Source organism: Coenobita brevimanus, chromosome 68, assembly GCF_032717465.1.
Source record: "Coenobita brevimanus isolate Jiangsu-jjx chromosome 68, ASM3271746v2, whole genome shotgun sequence".
NCBI lineage: Eukaryota > Metazoa > Arthropoda > Malacostraca > Decapoda > Coenobitidae > Coenobita > Coenobita brevimanus.
In genome coordinates this window covers 2363463-2382500 of record NC_137021.1, presented here as the reverse complement: position 1 = coordinate 2382500, position 19038 = coordinate 2363463, and the positions used below count along the sequence as shown (strand labels likewise).

Sequence of the window (19038 nt, the reverse complement as noted above, 5' to 3'; positions counted from 1 at the left end):
TTGGGGGATATTTATCTGTCATAACCTGTATGTGTGGCCTGGTATATGTCCCTTTGTTTCTTAACCCCCTCCTCTCTCTCTCTCTCTCTCTCTTTCACATCTGTCTGTTCTATTCCCCGTCCATTTCTCTGTCTGTCTGCCTGTTTATTCATCTCTCTCTCTCTCTCTCTCTCTCATCATCCAGACTTAAAAGAATTTCCTCATTCCAAGTCACTCATTCAACCCTTTATCCTTTTTTCCAATTTAGTTACATCACTGTTGCGTGGAATTGTACATTTTTCCTCCACACACACACACACACACACACACACACACACACACACACACACACACACACACACACACACACACACACACACACACACACACACACACACACACTTGCCTCCTTTTTTCACGGTCACAACAACCCTTACATACTTAACACATTTCCCTTCATTTCCATGTTTATCCCCTTATATTATTATTTGTTTTTATCTTTATTCATGCCATCTATAGAATATTTTATAAAGATTTTGATTTTTTTTTTTCGAAATGAGGGGGGGGGAGGTTGAACAGACCATTCATTTACTCCCTCATGCATGGCTTTTACAGCTGACTAAAATCCTCCAGACTCAGTTGGTTGGTTTGTTTTACCATCTGTCAAACATCTGTAACCCCCTTTTAGCTCAATTGATGGCCAGGAGTAGTCAGATTGGAAGGGTTGATTAGGCTGGTAACCAAGGAGACTCATGCCCACCTCATAACTAAGACCCATCGTATTTCATGTAAAGGTAACTTAATTTTCAAGGATTTTGCAATGGCCTAGCTTCCTCCGATGAAAATAAACGAATATATCAACAGAAGGAATGATATATAACTACCATACCCCTGACATACTCGGGCCTACGTGGTTAATGTCTCGTTTCCTGGGCGATATATTTGGTTTTTCCGAGATGAGTTGATAGGATAGGGGAGTTCGGGGAATTTGTGTTGGTTACCCCTCTAACGTTTTATTTACATCCGTTTTCTCTGGGTTAGGAAGAAGGATTTTTCTGAGAGGGAGAGCATAGGGGCTGGTGATAGGTTGGCCGTATACCATCCAGAGAAGAGAATGATGATGGAGAGAGAGAGAGAGAGAGAGAGAGAGAGAGAGACGTGGGGGAGGGGGAAGATGCTCGCTCTAGGAATTCCCAGCGTTGTTTTCTTTCTCATCCTCTTACATTTGTTTCATTTTTCTCGCTTTCTCGTTACAGATTTATGAAGTCAGTTAAATCCGTCGCTTCTATACTCCGTTCACTTTAACTTGGCGGAGATTTACGTCCTTTTGCAGTTTATTTCACATACCTTAGTGGCAAAATAGGAATACAGGTCTACACTTTCCACAACACTTCTTCGTGACTATACTTCGTTCACCTTGACTTGGCGCAGGTTTTCGTCCTGTGCAGCTTATTTCACGTACCTCAGAGGCAGTAAACAGTATATACTATGGCCCAACGTACGGTACTCTTCACAGCACTTCTTCGTGACTAGCATTATAATCCAGTGTTAATCTTGTTACAGTTCACCCTTCAAGATGGAGATAAGGCACTGTTAGGCCAGGTTAAAGTAGAAAGAGTACTGCATTTTAATTTTGCCTCTAAATAAAGAGTATGAGGTTAGCGAGAGAGAGAGAGAGAGAGAGAGAGAGAGAGAGAGAGAGAGAGAGAGAGAGACGGTCTAGCCATTCATCCGCAGTGTGTGTGTCCGTGTGTGTGGACGGTGGGAGGTTCAGTGCAAGTCTCTCTCTCTCTTTCTCTCTCTCTCTCTCTCTCTCTTTCTTTCCATATCGTTTCTGCTTGTGTGAATGTTTTCGTAAGCAGTGTACGCTGATGTGCACGTGTGAGCATATTTCAAGGGTGTACGTGTGTTGCATCCGAGTGTATCCTGCGTGTCTGTGTGTTTCAGAACCCCTTAGGCCAGGCTCATTCATTAGAGAGAGAGAGAGAGAGAGAGGCGGGGGAGTGGTCGTTATACAATGGTCACTTTTTCTGTATTAACGGTTCACCCAGAAAGGAAAAAATGTACACACACACACACACACACACCATAAAACTGTGAATCCTGAGAGAGGTAGGAAGGCAGGAGCGTGGTTTGTGGTGTGGATGTAGGAAAATGGTGGCATTGATCTGTACACACACACACACACACACACACACACACACACACACACACACACACACACACACACAGCTCTAACTGCACACACACAAACGTTGGTGGCATTGATCTGTACACACACACACACACACACACACACACACACACACAGCACGTATGCAATTCAGTTTTCATTCACTGTCTCAAACTCCCACGTACACCGTCTGACTACAGAAACACACACATATCCTTGAACACGCACACGGTCACCTCACCCATCCTAATGAAGCACGTTGACATACACGTGCGATTGTCCCTCCCCTCCCCTACATACACGCAGGCCAACGTACAAGGACATCGCCGTATACCAAAGTACACACACACACACACACACACACACACTGGCCCCTTATGGTCAGAGGCAGTAAAACCAAGGTGTGTGTGTGTGTGTGTGTGTATAAGGCCGAAACACAGACGAATCCTTAAAAAAAAAAAAAAAAATCTTACTGCTGTTACAAGGTCATCAGAAGGACTCTTGTGACCTCCTGTCTCACTCGTACGGCTCAACAGGAAAACAAAGACGAAGATTTGTTTTTGCGCATTGTCGCCATCTTTCGCACCCTTTTTTTGCATCTGTCCTCTCGTTCACATCATTGCTATTTTGTCTGTTTTATTTGTGTGGTTTCTTGTATGTTTGAATTTTCCTTGCAGTGGTTCTTGATTTTACCCGTTTCAAACACTTACATTGGTGGGAAAATGGGGTAGGTTGTGACTGATGATGATGGTGATAGTGGATTCTGTTGTTCTTTGCCACTGATTTTTCTCTTGGGGGATGATTAAGAAGAGAGAGGTTTGGTATGTTTCTCTGGCCATAGATATTCAGACGAGGGTTGGTATGTTTCTTTGGCCATAATTAAGATGACAGAGAGGCTTGGTATGTGTCTTTGGCCATAATTAAGATGACAGAGAGGCTTGGTATGTGTCTTTGGCCATAAATGAGGCTTGGTATGTTTCTCTGGCCATAATTAAGATGACAGAGAGGCTTGGTATGTTTCTCTGGCCATGAGAGAGGCTTGGTATGTTTCTCTGGCCAGAAATGAGAGAGGCTTGGTATGTTTCTCTGGCCAGAAATGAGAGAGGCTTGGTATGTTTCTCTGGCCAGAAATGAGAGAGGCTTGGTACGTTTCTCTGCCCATGGGTTACTCTCTGATACGATGCGTCAGGGAGGGAAGTGGTGGATATTGCAGACGAACATTTGTCCCCGGCAGCTCATGGAGGAAGGCCACTTGGATTGTCAGGAGGATGGGCAGATGAGTAAGCTTGATTGGACGTATTATTGTCACGGTCTCCCTGGATCAACCCTGAGATTAAGCACTTCAGTACGAGGACCTTTTTTCTAGGGGAAGGTTAGGACTCAGCAAGAACCGTGATTGTCTGCCTTGCTGACCCAAGTGTACTTAAGCATTGTTACAAAGGCTCGTATTCTCGCACGTTAAGGAGACCCCCTAGCACCTCTTCTCAAGCGATTTATTTTTTGGATATGGGTGGTTAATATCCTTTTGTACGTTACTTATGCAATGTGGCAGTTTGCATGATTTAAATAACACAGAATAGTACAAGACGGTGTAATAAGATAATAAATCACTTAGGAAAAGGTGTTAGGAAGCTGCCTTAACCAGCAAGAATACAGGTGTCTCTCTCAGTCTGTATTACTTCTGATCTCATTACTTTTTATTAAGGTTTGGAGAGACCTTTTATTGTAAGGGAGAGACCGAGGATGAGATGGAGGGATGGAGTAGAGAGGTATATGAGAGAGGGGAGTTGTAAGTTGGGGGAAAGGCAACGAAATGGTAAAGGCAGGACATGGAGGCGATTTGTTTGTGGCCATCCCTTGTGGGATTAAGGCGTCTGGCTATAGACAGTAAGTAAAGGCATCTAGCCTTCAGTTCGAACAACCCTTCCCAAGCAGAGCAAAATCGTCTGAGGATCACAAAAGTATAAAAGACATGCTCGGGCTGAAAGGGTTAGCACAAGGCGTCTGGCACAAGTTCCTGAATAAACAAATTAGCTTTGTTACCCAGGTCTCCTTGCACTGCCGAAATAATAACTAGACCCAGTTTTAAACTTAGGATGTAAATGTTGTGGTGATGTACTGTGATGCGTGTGCATGTGCAGCTTCCCGACCCATCTCTGTGCGGGAGTGTTGTTGTGGTGCACCCATGCCTTCACCCTCACCTCTTTGTTGTGGTGCTGATCAGCTGATGTTGAAGTCTGCTCAGTTGGGGCGAATACACAGCCAGCGTGCGAATATCACCTTTACATCCCCCCTTTTCACCCTTTTCCTGTGATTTATTCGCACCTCATGCACTCTCATATACCTCAAATTTCACATCACTTCACCTTATTCCCGTCTGGCGTAGGTGGCTAGGACAAGGCGTAAAATTAAGTGGTATATTCTCCCTGTAGCGACGCCTGCTACATTCGAATGTTTTGGTTGCGTCGTCGTCGTGCACGTTGGCAAAATCTGCGAACCACGCATTAATTTCAGGCCCCAAATCCGAGCTGATGGGAACGAGGAGGGTGGTAGCTCTACGGCAGCGAATTTCTCTTTTAATGACACACACACGTGGTCACAGAGGCGAATGGGGAGGACAGAGAGCGCGAAGTGGACAAAGGAGAGGGCGGTGTACATCTGGGATCCACCACCTCCCCGCCTTCTGGAGGTGACGTCACATTAGATACCACCTTCTCCATTTCTTGCATTTTCGGTTTATAAATACACGCTTACTGAAACAAAAACCACACGTTGTATCATTCCAGCCTATTTCCTCTACGTGGTATAAATAAAAAAGCTCCAAATAAGTCCAAACAAGAGCAAAAAAGAGTTATATATATCGGTAAACTGACACCCCCTACCACATGATCGACTCTGGGGGCCAATGCAGCCTAATTTTAGCCTTATGTCCCGGTCGCTTTAGGCTCACATTCCTGGCGAGCCCTTGCCGGGAGGAAGGTCACGTAACTGCAAACTTGATAATAAAAGAAGTTTAAACACGTATATGGTGCATTGTTAGCACCCAATACTTGCGTCGCACATGTATACTCTTATCGGAAAACAGGCGTTAGCAACGGTTTTAACGTTCACGCTTTTTTAATTATTTTGAAAAGGTGTAACGATAGCAACGCCAATGTATGCTATTATTTTGATCGAAGCCACGTCAGAAATTATCATAAAGAAATTCTGTGAGTTGTAGAAGAAAATATGAGAAGAAATATGGTCGGTGTAGAATCATGCGTGGTAATAACAAGCTTGGTAATGTTGTTGTCTTGCTTTGTGTCGTTGGGTACAGGTCTAGGGGTAGGTTTGAAGGACGTAAGAACAAGTGTGCAAGAGTGAGTTTCTTGAGAGAGGTTTATTTTGAGTGAGTGTGAGGTTAGATATAATCATGAGCTTTTTAGAGTGCAGTTTTATTTTGGATGAGCGAGATTAGGTATAAAATATGGCAATCTGAAGGCACCTCTCCCCATCTTAAGAAATGAATTAGTGTTGAGATGATGGTGGTGGTGGTGATAATGGTGATAATGGTGGTGGTGGTGATGGTGATGATGATGGTAAAAGCGAGTGAGGTTTTGGGATAAGGAGTGGGTCTTGAAAATGAGAGTGAGGATTCATGGTGAAGTATTAGAGATAAGAGCGAGTGTGTGTGTGTGTGTGTGTGTGAGAGAGAGAGAGAGAGAGAGAGAGAGAGAGAGAGAGAGAAAGAGGGAGTGCGTGAGGTAGAAAATAACAGGAAGTTGTAAAGTATGAAAGGACTTATGGAGAACCGTGACTGTTAATGACATACGAAAGAGAGAGAGAGAGAGGAGGGACGGATGTGAGATAGTGGTGTATGAGGGGCTGTAATTTTTTTTTTTTTACCTTTTCAGTACGATGGCGTCTTATTCCACTTTCTTCGTGCTTACCTGGAGCGATCTTACTGACCTTTATAAGATTATGGTGAATTTGGGTTAGTAATTATCTGTCCTGTTTCTTGGATCATTATGTGGTTTGGGAATGAAGGTTATAATGATGATGATGATGATGGTGGTGGTGGTGGTGGTGGTGGTGATGATGATGATGATGATGATGATTGCTTTTATTATTATGAGAAGGATGTTGATGCTGATGATAATGCTCGTGATGATGATGATGGTGATTATTATGAGGAGGAGGAGGATGTTGATGCTGAAGAATGTTTTCGTGATGATTGTGTGTGTGTAAGTTGGGGTGGTGTAGGTTAGTGTGTGTGTGTGTGTGTGTGTGTAAGTTGGGGTGGTGTAGGTTAGTGTGTGTGTGTGTGTGTGTGTGTGTGTGGTGTAAGCTACCGCAGTGGCGCAGTGACCATTGAACTGTCCCTCCCTCACCCCCTTTAACCCCCTCCCCATCTCACTCCCACTTTGCTTCCTTCTTCCTCACTCCTTCGCTTCCCTCCCTCACCCCCTTTAAACCCCTCCCCATCTCTCCCTCTTTGCTTCCTTCTTCCTCACTCCTTCGCTTCCCTCCCTCACCCCCTCTAACCCCCACCCCATCTCACCTCTTCGCTTCCTTCTTCCTCACTCCTTCAGGTCTCTCTCTCTCTCTCTCTCTCTCTCTCTCTCTCTCTCTCTCTCTCTCAACCTTGCGTGCCCACTCACACGCACACGCAATAAGACACTATTTTGTGAAAAAGCGCTAATTTCACACACCCTCAACCCCTTCATTTCATTCATGCAAAGTTTTAAATAAGGACGGGGGGTACTAGCGCCGAAATGGGGACATGCGAAGGTGGGTGGCACGTAGAGGAGATCTGCTGGGCCTCAGATAATGGATAATGTCCTTCATATGAAACTGGTGTAATCCTTCGGTACTTCCTCTCCCATTTTCACCTTCCTAGCCACCCGCTCCATGCCACCGAACAGATTGCACCAGTTATTGTTTAATATTCTATACTATTTTTACCATAATAATAATAATAATCATCATCATCATCATCATCAGAATTATCACGCTTTTATTTTTACCTTAGTATTGCTGGGCACATCTGTTAGTAATAGATAAATAAATTAAAAAGTAAATTAACGTTATAAATACTCTATAACCACCCAAAATAAATCATGACCAGCCCAGCGTCTTTTTTATTCTGTTTTCTTGATTTATCTCCTCTCCAGTCCTCCCTCTTCTATTTTAGTTCCCCTTCTCCCTTCCCTACATAGCTCACCTCCCCTTCTCTCTCTCTCTCTCTCTCAGGACAGGCCTAGAATTTGAAACTTGGCGCGTGTTTACCGTAGACTTTATAACCTCAACTCGGTTGCCAGTTGTAATCGGTCGCCATAATTAACTAGGAAGATATTCATGGAGCGCATACCTCCGCCAAACGTACAAGGTACTTTAACTTCTGTGGCAGTAAGTCATGTTTAGCCCTGTCCCAACGTTTCACTGGTCGACTTGAAGGATACCATTGTTTAAATCACGTATGTGTGTGTGTGTGTGTGTGTGTGTGTGTGTGTGTGTGTGTCCTTTGAAGCAGGAGCAACAAACTGCAGCAGCGAGTAAATGCAGCGGTGTCTCTCTTGATTGCAGCGGCAGCTAGTTAATGCAACAACTTAATGCATAGCCAAAAAACTGCAACAGGCCAATGGCATATAATCCCAGCGGTAACTAGACTCAGGGGCAGCTAAGTGCAGTGGGAGATAATTTGTAGTGCCACTGATTGCATCGGTCATTAGCTACGGTGGCGACTAATTGCAGTTACAAATAATTACAGCAGCAACCAGTTACAGTAGCAATTGACTGTACATGCCACTATAACTGCAGTGGAACCTAACTGTGGCTGCAACTAAATGCACTGACAGCTATCTGCAACAACAACTAATTTCAGTGCTAAGTCATTGCAGTGGCCCCTGACTACTACGGCAGATTATCAAAATGGAGAGAGAGAGAGAGAGAGAGAGAGAGAGAGAGAGAGAGAGAGAAAGAATGTGTGTGTGTGTGTGTTTGTGTGTGTGTGTATTTTGCGTCTTGCCTGTACTGACCTACCTTCCTCTCTCTCTCTCTCTCTCTCTCTCTCTCTCCAAATCGCCCAACCCAATACCTTCACCTCCCTTACACCATCCCCATTCTCCCCTACCCTTTCCTCCTCTCCCTCCCTTCCCCTCTCTCCCATTCCTCCTCTCTCTCCCCTCCCCCTCCCCTAGCCCCTAGCCATGGGTATTTTAGGTGGTGTGCGTGTTGCGGCTAATGGACCTCCCCTCCCCATCTCCCCTTCCCTTCCCCTCCCCATCTCCCCTTTCCTTCCCCATCTCCCTCTCCCCTCCCTTCCTCCCCATCTTTCCCCCCTCCCCGTCCCCCTCTCTCTCAGTCCCTGTCCTCCCCTTTTCTCTGTTTCTGTTTCTTTTTCTAGTCCTCCTCCCCTTTCTCACTTTCCCTTCCTCCCTCCCTCCTCCCCTTCTTCCTCCCTCCTTCCCTTCTCCCTCCCTCTTCCCCTTCCCCCTCCCTCCTCCCCTTCTCCCTCCCTCCTCCCCTTCTCCCTCCCTCCTTCCCTTCTCCCTCCCTCCTCCCCTTCTCCCTCCCTCCTTCCCTTCTCCCTCCCTCTTCCCCTTCCCCCTCCCTCCTCCCCTTCCCTCCTTCACTCTCCCACACTGTTTCCATTTCTCTCCCTCCTCTCCCCTTCCCCTTCCTCTCCCCTCCCTTCCCTTTGTCTCTTTTTCTCTACTCCCCCTGCCTTTATTTCTTTTTTTCCTCTCTGTCTCTCTGTCTGTCTCTCTCTCTCTCTCATTGATCCCACCATTGTTTTCAGGGACACAGTTTTTATTCAGCATTATTTCTCTGACCTTCCAGATAGGGGTGGGGAGGGAAGGGAGGGAAGGGGGGGAGGGGAGGAAAGGAGGGAGAGGGATGGAGGGAAGGTGAGGGGGAGGGGCGGACGGAAGGGAGGGAGGGGGAGAGAAAGGGGTATACGTGGAGAGAAGAGAGGAGAGGGAAAGGGATATATGTGGAGAAAAAGGGAGAGAAGGAGAAAAAAGGGAGGGTAACAGTTCTGAGTAAAGGAGGGAGGGGAGAGAGGGGGGGGCAGGTTGAGGCATTTATTCTCCTTATTTTTATAATTTCTCCAGTAAGGTAATTTTCTCATTCTTCTCAGCAGGTATTTTCTTCCATCCTCAAAAGTCACCCCTTCACCACCACCCCATTTTCTTTGATTTCATGTTTTAAAGCCATACGTTTTTTATTTAGGTCATGGATTGTTATTATTATTATTATTATTATTATTATTAGTAGTAGTAGTAGTAGTAGTAGTAGTAGTAATATTGTTGTTGCTATTGTTTGTTTGTTTTTGTTTTGGTTATTATTTGGTTATTATTATTATTATTATTATTATTATTATTATTATTATAGCCTTTGTTAACACCCGTATAAAATGGTCTCCCCTTTGATAATTAAAATCGTATGGAAGTAGAGAGACTATAGAAAACGCCAGGTGAGTCAGTGGGTCTAGACGCTTGGTTTGGGTATTGAGTGAGGGAAGGAGTACAAAGGAATTCAAAGGAAGAAATACAAAGACTAGATGAAGGGGACGAAGAAGGAATGTGATACGCCAGGTGAGTCAGTGGGTATAGACGCTTTGTTTGGGTGGTGAGTGAGTACAAAGGAATTCAAAGCTGATGAGACAATGAAGGAATACAAAGACTAGATGGTAGACAAAGAAGGAATGCGATGTTAAAGAGAGAGAGAGAGAGAGAGAGAGAGAGAGAGAGAGAGAGAGAGAGAGAGAGAGACGAAGGGATGGGGATGGAGAATAAGATCAATAAGGTGTATATGTGTAAATGTATGGAAGTATGTGTGTATGTAAGTGTAATCAATAAAGTGTATATATGTAAGTGTATGGAAGTATGTGTGTGTATGTGAATATGTGTGTGTGTAAATGTAATCCAGGCGTGTGTACCAAAGTAAGGGGGGTACAGCAAGGCACTCAGATCACTATGTACAACTCTCTCCAAGGTGTCACCATAGCAGCATACAAACACCCCTCCCTCACCACCACCACCACACCACCACACTCACTCGCTCCCCCATCACCCGTGCGAGCCCAAACCACCCATTTGCGCTCCTGGTTAGTGTGTTGTTCCTGTTTATAAGTGTTTTTAAAGTGATATTATAAGTGGATGGGAAAATAAGTGGTGGGAGATACTTATGTGAGAGTTTTTTGGCAGTCATGGTGTACGTATTTATTGAAGTTGGGTTCGGTGGGGAAATTATCGGTTGTGTTGCTTGTGATTTAGGCAGTGATTGTGTGGTGTGGTGATTGATTGTTGTTGATATCGGTGTTATTGTCATTTTCACCTTTTTTTTTCCTCATCGTAATCATCATTTTCATCAATATTATTTTCAGTAGCCTCCTCCTCCTCCTCCTCCTCCTCCTCCTCATCATCATCATCATCATCATCATCATTCTCATCATCACAACCGCCACCACCACCACCATTATTTTATCCTCCTCATCCTCATCACCTTTTCCCTCGCCTAACGACGCTGTGAAAGACCCAGAAATAAGAAACTAACTCGAAAATATATTGGTCATTCATCACTATCACGTCCAGAGCAACGCCCCCAACACAACACCCATACGTTTGATTAGAAAATGTACTGATGGTGAGAGGGCAAGTGATTTTCCGAAAAGTCTTAGTAAGTAAAAGTAACAAAAATGAATAAAGTAAGGACGCCCCGCTCTCATATACCCTGCGCCCTATGACGTGAGTGGAAATTGGGTTAGTGTATAGTGTGGAAAATAGTGGTGTAATTTTAGCACTGAAGTTATTGCATCGACGCTATACTCGTTTTACCCAAACGTGGCCAAGATTTTCGTCCTTTTGCAGCTTATTTCACGTAGCTCACTGGCAGAGGAAGACAATACTGTTGCTTTACATCCTTCCAATGGCACTTCTTCGTGACTAGCATCATATTCTAGCCTTGATCTATTGGTACAACGCTGTATTTGATATGGAGATGGACAGTTTGAGGCCAAGTTAGAGAAAAAAGGTTTATCATCACACGCCTTATTTTTAATGTTGTTAATGGGGTGGTTAGGACTAATGACCCCGTTAATTACCGTTTCCCCTGTTATTGATGGGGTGGGTAGGATTAATTAATAAGAAAAATATAGCACGAAGGTAGAGCTGTAATTAGGGTGAAAAATGCGCCTCGCCTTAATTAAATATCCTTTGAAATTCTCTCTCTCTCTCTATCTCTCTCATTTAATCATTCTCCCTCTTCCATTTTAGTATCTTCCTATATATATGTCTCTCACCCTTCCTCCTCCTCCTCCTCCTCATCTTCCTTCTCCTCCTTCTCCTCCTCCTCCTCCTCGCTATTTACACTTCACCACAGATTAACCAAGCCTGACCAAACCCAGCCTCGTCTTACTTAACAGAGCCCCACGTCATGATAAACGAAAGAAAAATAAATAGATTGATCTATCGATAGACAGGTGGATAGGTAGAAGGAGAAATACGTATAGATAGGTGGATAGAAAGATAGATAGATGGATAGAGATAGATTGATAAATATTTATACATTTTACAGTGTTTTAACCCCATTCAATCCAATGACCTATTATTCACTCTTCTTCATTCCACCACAAAGCGATTTTATTCAACACAGGGTGCACTATTATACATTCTTTTAACACTCACTTGCCCCATTTTTTTTTTTTTCCTTTTGCAGTTTATTTGACCCTCTGTTGTATTGTTTTTGTTTTTTCTTGAAGGGAACTGTTTGTGGGCTCCTGGCCTTTGTTTCCTTTTCCTTGCGTAAAAAAAAAAAAAGTTCGGGAAAGGGGTAAGACAATAGTGTGTGTGTGTGTGTGTGTGTGTTCTTAAGCCACTTTTACACCTTTAATCACCGTGTTTGTTTGTTTGTTTCAGAGTGTTGACATGAAGGTTCTACTATTTCTACTGTCACCGCTGCTAGGTGAGTGGGGGGAGGGGGAGGGGAGGGGAAGAGAGGGAGAGACGGAATGGGAAGGTGAAGGGGAGGGGGAAGGGAGGGAGAGACGAAATGGAAATGGGAAGGGGAAGGGGAAGGGAGGGAGAGACGGAATGGAAATGGGAGGGGGAAGGGGAAGGGGAGGGAGAATGGACTAAAGGAGGGATGAGAAAGGTGGAAAGTAGAAATAAATGGATGAGTAGGGAAGGGGAGTGATGGGATAGAAGAGAGATAGGAACACTCGTAAACAGAGAGGAGGGAAGGAGGGAGACGGAGAGAAGGTGAGTGGTGTTTGGCGATAAGGGAGGGAAGGGTAGATACACAGACAACGATAGATAGATAGAGAAATGTATCTATATATGCAGAGAGTGGTATTTGTGCAAGTAGTATTAGTATATGTATACGTAAATGTATGTGCATTGGAGTATATATAGGGATATACATATGCATGAATTTGCAGGCAAACATCATATATGTATACTGTACTTGGACCTTCTTTTTTTTATTCTCATCCCATATATAGTTCAAGAGTCTAGTTTTGAATATCAACACCCTAACTAACCTACATTAATCTACCCTAACCTACCCAAATCCACCCTAACCTACCCTAATCCACCGTAATCTACCCTAATCCACCCTAACCTGCTCTGTCTTCAGCAGCGGCGGTGAGTGGTGCAGAGGTGAAGAAGATCGAGTGTTTTGCTGACCTGGACGGGGACAAGGATGACCCCAACAACATCTACACCTGCCGCAGCCCCGAGACCTGCTGCCAGGAGAAAGGCCTGCCCTCCTGCTGCACCGAGAAGGCTGCCGACGCCGCTGCACTGGACCAGGTGTGTGCTGGTGGTGGTGGTGGTGGTGGTGGTGATGAAGGTGGTGGTGATACTGATAGCTGTGGTGGTGGTGGTGATGGTGTGGTGGTGGTGGTTGGTGGAGGTGGAGGTGGTCGTGATGATGGTGGTGTTGATGATGATGATGATTGGATGCTATTTATGATGTTGGGTGTTGGGAAGATTTATAGAGTCCATTTTGGGGAGCTGGGAAATCACCTGGGTTTCATTGTGGGTTATACTGGGTGCTGGGAGTCACATGGGTTTTTAAGGTCACAGGCAGGTTAGCGCACACCACATATGGCTCTTCTAAATGGGGTGGAATCAAAGACTTTTCTATTTCACTTTCTTTTTTGTCTCATCAGTCCCACCTCCCACTTCCTGACTCCCTGTAACTAACTCTCACTTTCTTTTCCTCTCTCTCTCTCTCTCTCTCTCTCTCTCTGAAAAAGACATTCCTGTGGGCTTCCGTCCTTTCGTTCTTTCTGCAAAAAATAAATAAATAAATACTACAAAGGTGGAGGTAATGTATGACCTTGATTTACAGGTCACGAGAGAGAGAGAGAGAGAGAGAGAGAGAAAAGAGGAGGTAGTTGACCTTGGGGGTAGTGTCAGCCAATACATAAAGACAGGAAGAAAAGTGAGAAAGTAAGTGAACAAGCGTGAGTCAGTGCCAAGTACACCCGTCACGAGAGAGAGAGAGAGAGAGAGAGAGAGAGAGAGAGAGAGAGAGAGAAGTAGGAGGAGGGAAAGACAGATACTTGGTAGATTGATACCCCATCCCTGCCCACCCCCTCCCTTCCTATCCCCTCGCTGTCTATTTTCTTTCTTTAATATACGTCACCTAATCAAACTTTTCTGTCTCAGCAAACATACCTAACCTTCTAACAATCTAACTCAAGCAAACCTAGCCCAACCTAACCTAACCTTCCCCCCTCTTCTTCCAGCCTTCCGCTCTCTTCTTCTAACCTTCCCCTCTCTTCTTCTAACCTTCCCCTCTACTGCTTCTAACCTTCCCCTGCCTTCTTGTAACCTCCCCCACCGCTTCCTCAGGCCAAGCTATGGGGGATGGTAATATTGCTGATCCTGGTGGTGGGGGCGTTGATGTGGTACTGCAGACATGACGGCAACTGCTCTAAGTGTTGCAGCTGTTGTAAGCGCAAGAACAGCAGACTTTGATAACACACACAACCCTGATATGTAAGTGAGCTGGGTTTTTGTACGTCTTTTAGCTGTCTGTCTGTCTGTCTGCTTAAATATCTCTCTGTGTCTGTCTGTCTGTTTATCTGTCTGCTTGAATATCTATCTGCCTGTCTATCTTTGTATCTATCTATCTATGTTTATCTGTTTGTCTATTCTTTTGTACCGTATGTCATATCTACTGTCTACTTATCTATCTGTCTGTCTAGCTGTTTATCTGTTTGTCTCTGAAACTGCTGTAAATGCAAGGAGACTGATGATGACAACACGGAACCCTGGAAATGTAAGTACTGTATTTCTCTCTCTCTCTCTCTCAGTCGACCAGTGCTGAATGTAGAGTTAGAATGATATTGCAGTACCAACACTTAAATCACTTTCTTCCATATACCATACAGTAACTTATTAACCAACCTTCAGTCAGTACTACCTCTATATGCTTTTATCTGCCATAGTCCTTTCACATTAACTTGGCCCAGATTTTCGCCCTCCTGCAGCTTATTTCATGTAGCTCAGTGGCAGAATATGCTACGACCCTACTGTACATCCTTTCCATAGCACATCTTCGTGACTAGCATCATATTCTTGTGTTGTTATTACAATTGAGTTTTCAGGATGGAGAGATGGCAATTTTAGGCCAAGTTAGAGTGAAAAAGTTTATAGTAAATCTAAGTATATTAATTTAGATATGATTATTAACATTATTGTGCTAGTTCTTCATTTACGATAGATTGTACTTAACCGTATCTGTCATTAACCATTGCTAATAACTTCTGATTACTAACAGATTTGGGAATAGGTCTATAGGGAGCAATTTTGGAAGATTATTCGCTTTGTTAACATGTTTCTTTCTCTGCGGCGTTGGTCCAGTGAGGAGGTGAAGATGCCGCCCCCCGCCAAGGTCCAGCCCGTGTACGGTGACGATGAGAGAGAGAGAGAGAGAGAGAGAGAGAGAGAGAGAGAGAGAGAGATTATTGAATGGAAGAAATCTTCACCTAATACTTGAGAGAGAGAGAGAGAGAGAGAGAGAGAGAGAGAGAGAGAGAGAGAATTATATAACTTTTTTGGATGAGAAATTTTGACATTACACTCTGCAGAGAGAGAATGATTACCTTTTTTTGACGAGAGACCTCTTGCCGTAACGAGAGAGGCTGCTTACCATTGTTTTTGTACACCGTAGTAAGTTATTTACAGGAAGATTTGGTGCTTTCAGCCTAGGATTCAGGTGTAATTTTCAAAACAGTGTATATACAGTATTGATGTATCATTTTAATAGAATTATAGTGCATATTTTTGCATCTGTCCGAGGTTATTGTGAATCATTTCCTTGCTTCATCATCCAGGTGGGAAGTAGGATGTTGATGATGATGGATATATGTAATTCGGAAATAAATTGCCTCCCTATCACTCTTCAGCACAGTTGCAATAATCTGTAATAAAAACAATCCATTCTTTGGCGAAGTTGACATTGCAGTTTAGTTTTCATACGTATTTTTCAGTACACTGTGATTTCCCTTACTGAGTTGACGAGTACAAATTCAACCAGTAAACAGACAGTTGTTTAATTATGACTTGAGGAAGACCTAAATTGAATGGCTGCATAAAGTCTTTTCCAGGCCGAAAATATCCTAAGCTAAATAAATTCTTCTGTAGGTAGCAGGAATATATCAGGGAAGTGCGTCATTGAAGGGATTAAAGTTAAAATTTTGAATGTGCAGCTAAACGTTCCTGGTGATGATTCGTTCCTATCCAGTAAATTTCCAAGCCTACTTGATTTCCGGTATAAACCAAGAAACCTGTATCAAACACAATAAAAATATAGTAAATAATACGAAGAATCATTTGCCTAAGCTAAAGAGTAAGGAAAAAAAGAGTTATTTATTAAGAGCGTCAGTTCCCATCTAGGCTCTTTCCCGGATAGTAACGAACAAATGAGCTCACGTGGCGGCGTTATGGAGTGGTGTGAAGTTGTGTGTGTCTTTTTGGTTTTTTTCCTGCGGTGTCCCGTGACTGGTAAGTCTGTGTATATGTTCAGTGCATGCTTGAAATATTTGTGGTCAAATGTAGTTACTTGTATGTTAAGAATTGTGTGCAGTAGTAACGAAATGAACTTATGCTTTGGTTGCCTCCAACGCCACCAGCTCCACACCCGGATGGGTAAATTTCATAAAGGCATTTTTGTGTGAATATTTTTTTACTGGTACAGATGATGGATATATTAGAGTATTCTACATTACTGTCAGGGTATCAGGAATGGGTGAATATTAAGTTTATTAGTAATGCAGACCCATAGCAGCACAACACGACTACCATACAATAGCGAAGCTGCTGGCCAATGTTGTGTGTGTGAAAGTGGCTCTAATTTTCTATAAAGAAAATGGGCATTATCCTGTTAACTCACATACCTTGACCATAAATAACTTCATTTTTGTGAAAAATTGAGAAAGTCGTGTCCTGTGGTGCAGTTGTGTGTGTTTTTTATAGTGAAAGTACATAAGAGCATTCATAATATTAGGCCCTATATTTTGAAAAAAATGTATTATGATTATCAGTCTTATTTTCAGATAGTTTTGGAGAGAATTTCGACATTATGAAAGCCGGCAATTTTATACACAAGCCAGGCTTAACAGGTCCAGAAGCAACCATGAAAGCAGCGTTTTTGATTAGTGGAATGAGCTGAGGCTTTTGGAGGTTGTTGAAATGGTCAATTTTGACATTATTAAAAATACAAGTTTGAATGCACCCATAATTGTGAAACTTCACACCAATCCTAAGAGGACTAGACCTAACTTTAAGCACCATCATATAGTCATAGCCCTGATGTCATCCATTTCAGAAATTTTAGCCACCACGCCCCAGGCTGACATTTCAGGAGAAATTTATGCAGCACCCTGTATAATGTTTTGGGACATGTCATTGTGTGTGGGTGCCATTGCGGCATTTATGTAGCACCCAAGATAACGCTAAGGGATGTGTTTCAGCAATACGTGTACACTGGGTGATGTTATGCATTTCCACAGCACCTCAGGTGGTTCAGAATTGATTTCTGCAGCACTGCAGGCAGTTTCAGAATTTCCACCATACCTCAGGTGATTCAGAATTAATTTCCACAGCACTGCAAGTGGTTCAGAATTAATTTCCACCATACCTCAGGTGATTCAGAATTAATTTCCGCAGCACTGCAAGTGGTTCAGAATTAATTTCCACCATATCTCAGGTGATTCAGAATTAATTTCCGCAGCACTGCAAGTGGTTCAGAATTAATTTCCACCATATCTCAGGTGATTCAGAATTAATTTCCGCAGCACTGCAAGTGGTTCAGAATTAATTTCCACCATACATCAGGTGGTTCAGAATTAATTTCCACCATACCTCAGGTGGTTCAGAATGAATTTCCGCAGCACCTTAGGTGGTTCAGAATGAATTTCCGCAGCACTGCAGGTGGTTCAGAATGAATTTCCGCAGCACTGCAGGTGGTTCAGAATGAATTTCCGCAGCACCTCAGGTGGTTCAGAATGAATTTCCGCAGCACCTCAGATGGTTCAGAATTAATTTCCGCAGTACATCAGATGGTTCAGAATTAATTTCCACAGCACCTCAGGTGGTTCAGAATTAATTTCCACAGCACCTCAGGTGGTTCAGAATTAATTTCCACAGCACCTCAGGTGGTTCAGAATTTCTGCATCACCTCAGGTGGTTTTGGAAAGTTTCTGAAGTGCCCTATGTGATGTTTCAGAATGCTCTCTGCAGCCTCACAGGTGGTTTAGAAATGTTTTTGCATTGCCCATGGGTGATATTCTGGAATGCACTAGCTTTCCTAGAATTGTTTGAATGCATGTAGGTGCTGTACAATATCCAGCATGACTATTTTGCCTCCTGTCATACTCAGGAAGCAAGGGTGATGCTTCTTACATGCAGTCAGTACTTGTACTGTACCTTAACCCTTTAACCGCGGGCATTGTTTTGCCCCGACTGGCCTCTCCCGTGGGGGTTCCAGCCAAAATGTAAACAAACTTTAAACCTTTATAACTCTGCACAGAATAAATCTAGAGCGAAAAATAAGGTACCATTAGAAAGTACTAACCTTCGGCTTTGCATTGATGTAGGTTTCGTGATTTCGTTGGCAATCACTGGATGGGCAGTGCCGTTAGAAGTGAGCGATCTAAAATCACTATTTTTCGCTCACACACCATTACCAAATGCCAACCTCATTCTGATAATAATACTATAAACATATATGAACACTGCACATACGATAAACACCCACTCTGTGTTCACTGAGGCAGGTAAAAGGCACTGTAATTGCCCGCACTTCACTGCCACATCAGCGGTGTTGTAATCACTATTTTTCGCTCACACACCATTACTAAATGCTAACCTCATTCTGATATTAATACTATAAACATATATGAACACTGCACATACGATAAACACCCACTCTGTGTTCACTGAGGCAGGTAAAAGGCACTGTAATTGCCCGCACTTCACTGCCACATCAGCAATGTTGTCACTCACACAGCTGGATAGATACTGATGGGTGTTGGTCAGGGGTGGGGTGGGGTGGGAGGTGGGGGACTGGGGGGTGGGAGGAGGGAGGTGGAGGTCGGCTGGAGTGAAAGAACTTAATAGCTACTCTCCCTTGAAACAATTGGCGCACGGAAAAAATGCGGGGTATTCAAAATATTCACAAACATTCAAGAATGACACCCGCGGTTTGGTCCAGTTTTTGCAATGTCATTCTGGAATGACACGCGGTTAAAGGGTTAACATCTGTCCACTTGGAGGGATGTCTTTTTGTTTCTGGTCTGCCACCATGTGGAGTTTGTCAGGCAGCCTGTTTGTTATCTATCAACCTTTCTAGCTTACCTATCACTGCTACTTTCCAGTCTTTAGTTC

General features: G+C 43.6%; 1 protein-coding gene across 1 annotated transcript in view; it reads left to right on the top strand.

Annotated features, from left to right (window-relative positions):
- Positions 1-14132, top strand: part of LOC145405769 (uncharacterized) — a 68274-nt gene extending 54142 nt beyond the window's left edge. The window contains exons 2-4 of the mRNA XM_080277001.1: positions 12055-12100; positions 12776-12948; positions 13999-14132. Coding sequence (XP_080133127.1) covers positions 12064-12100; positions 12776-12948; positions 13999-14124 — 336 coding nt within the window. The 5' untranslated portion in view covers positions 12055-12063 and the 3' untranslated portion in view covers positions 14125-14132. The remainder of the gene's footprint in view (positions 1-12054; positions 12101-12775; positions 12949-13998) is intronic.
- Positions 14133-19038: the final 4906 nt, after the last annotated feature.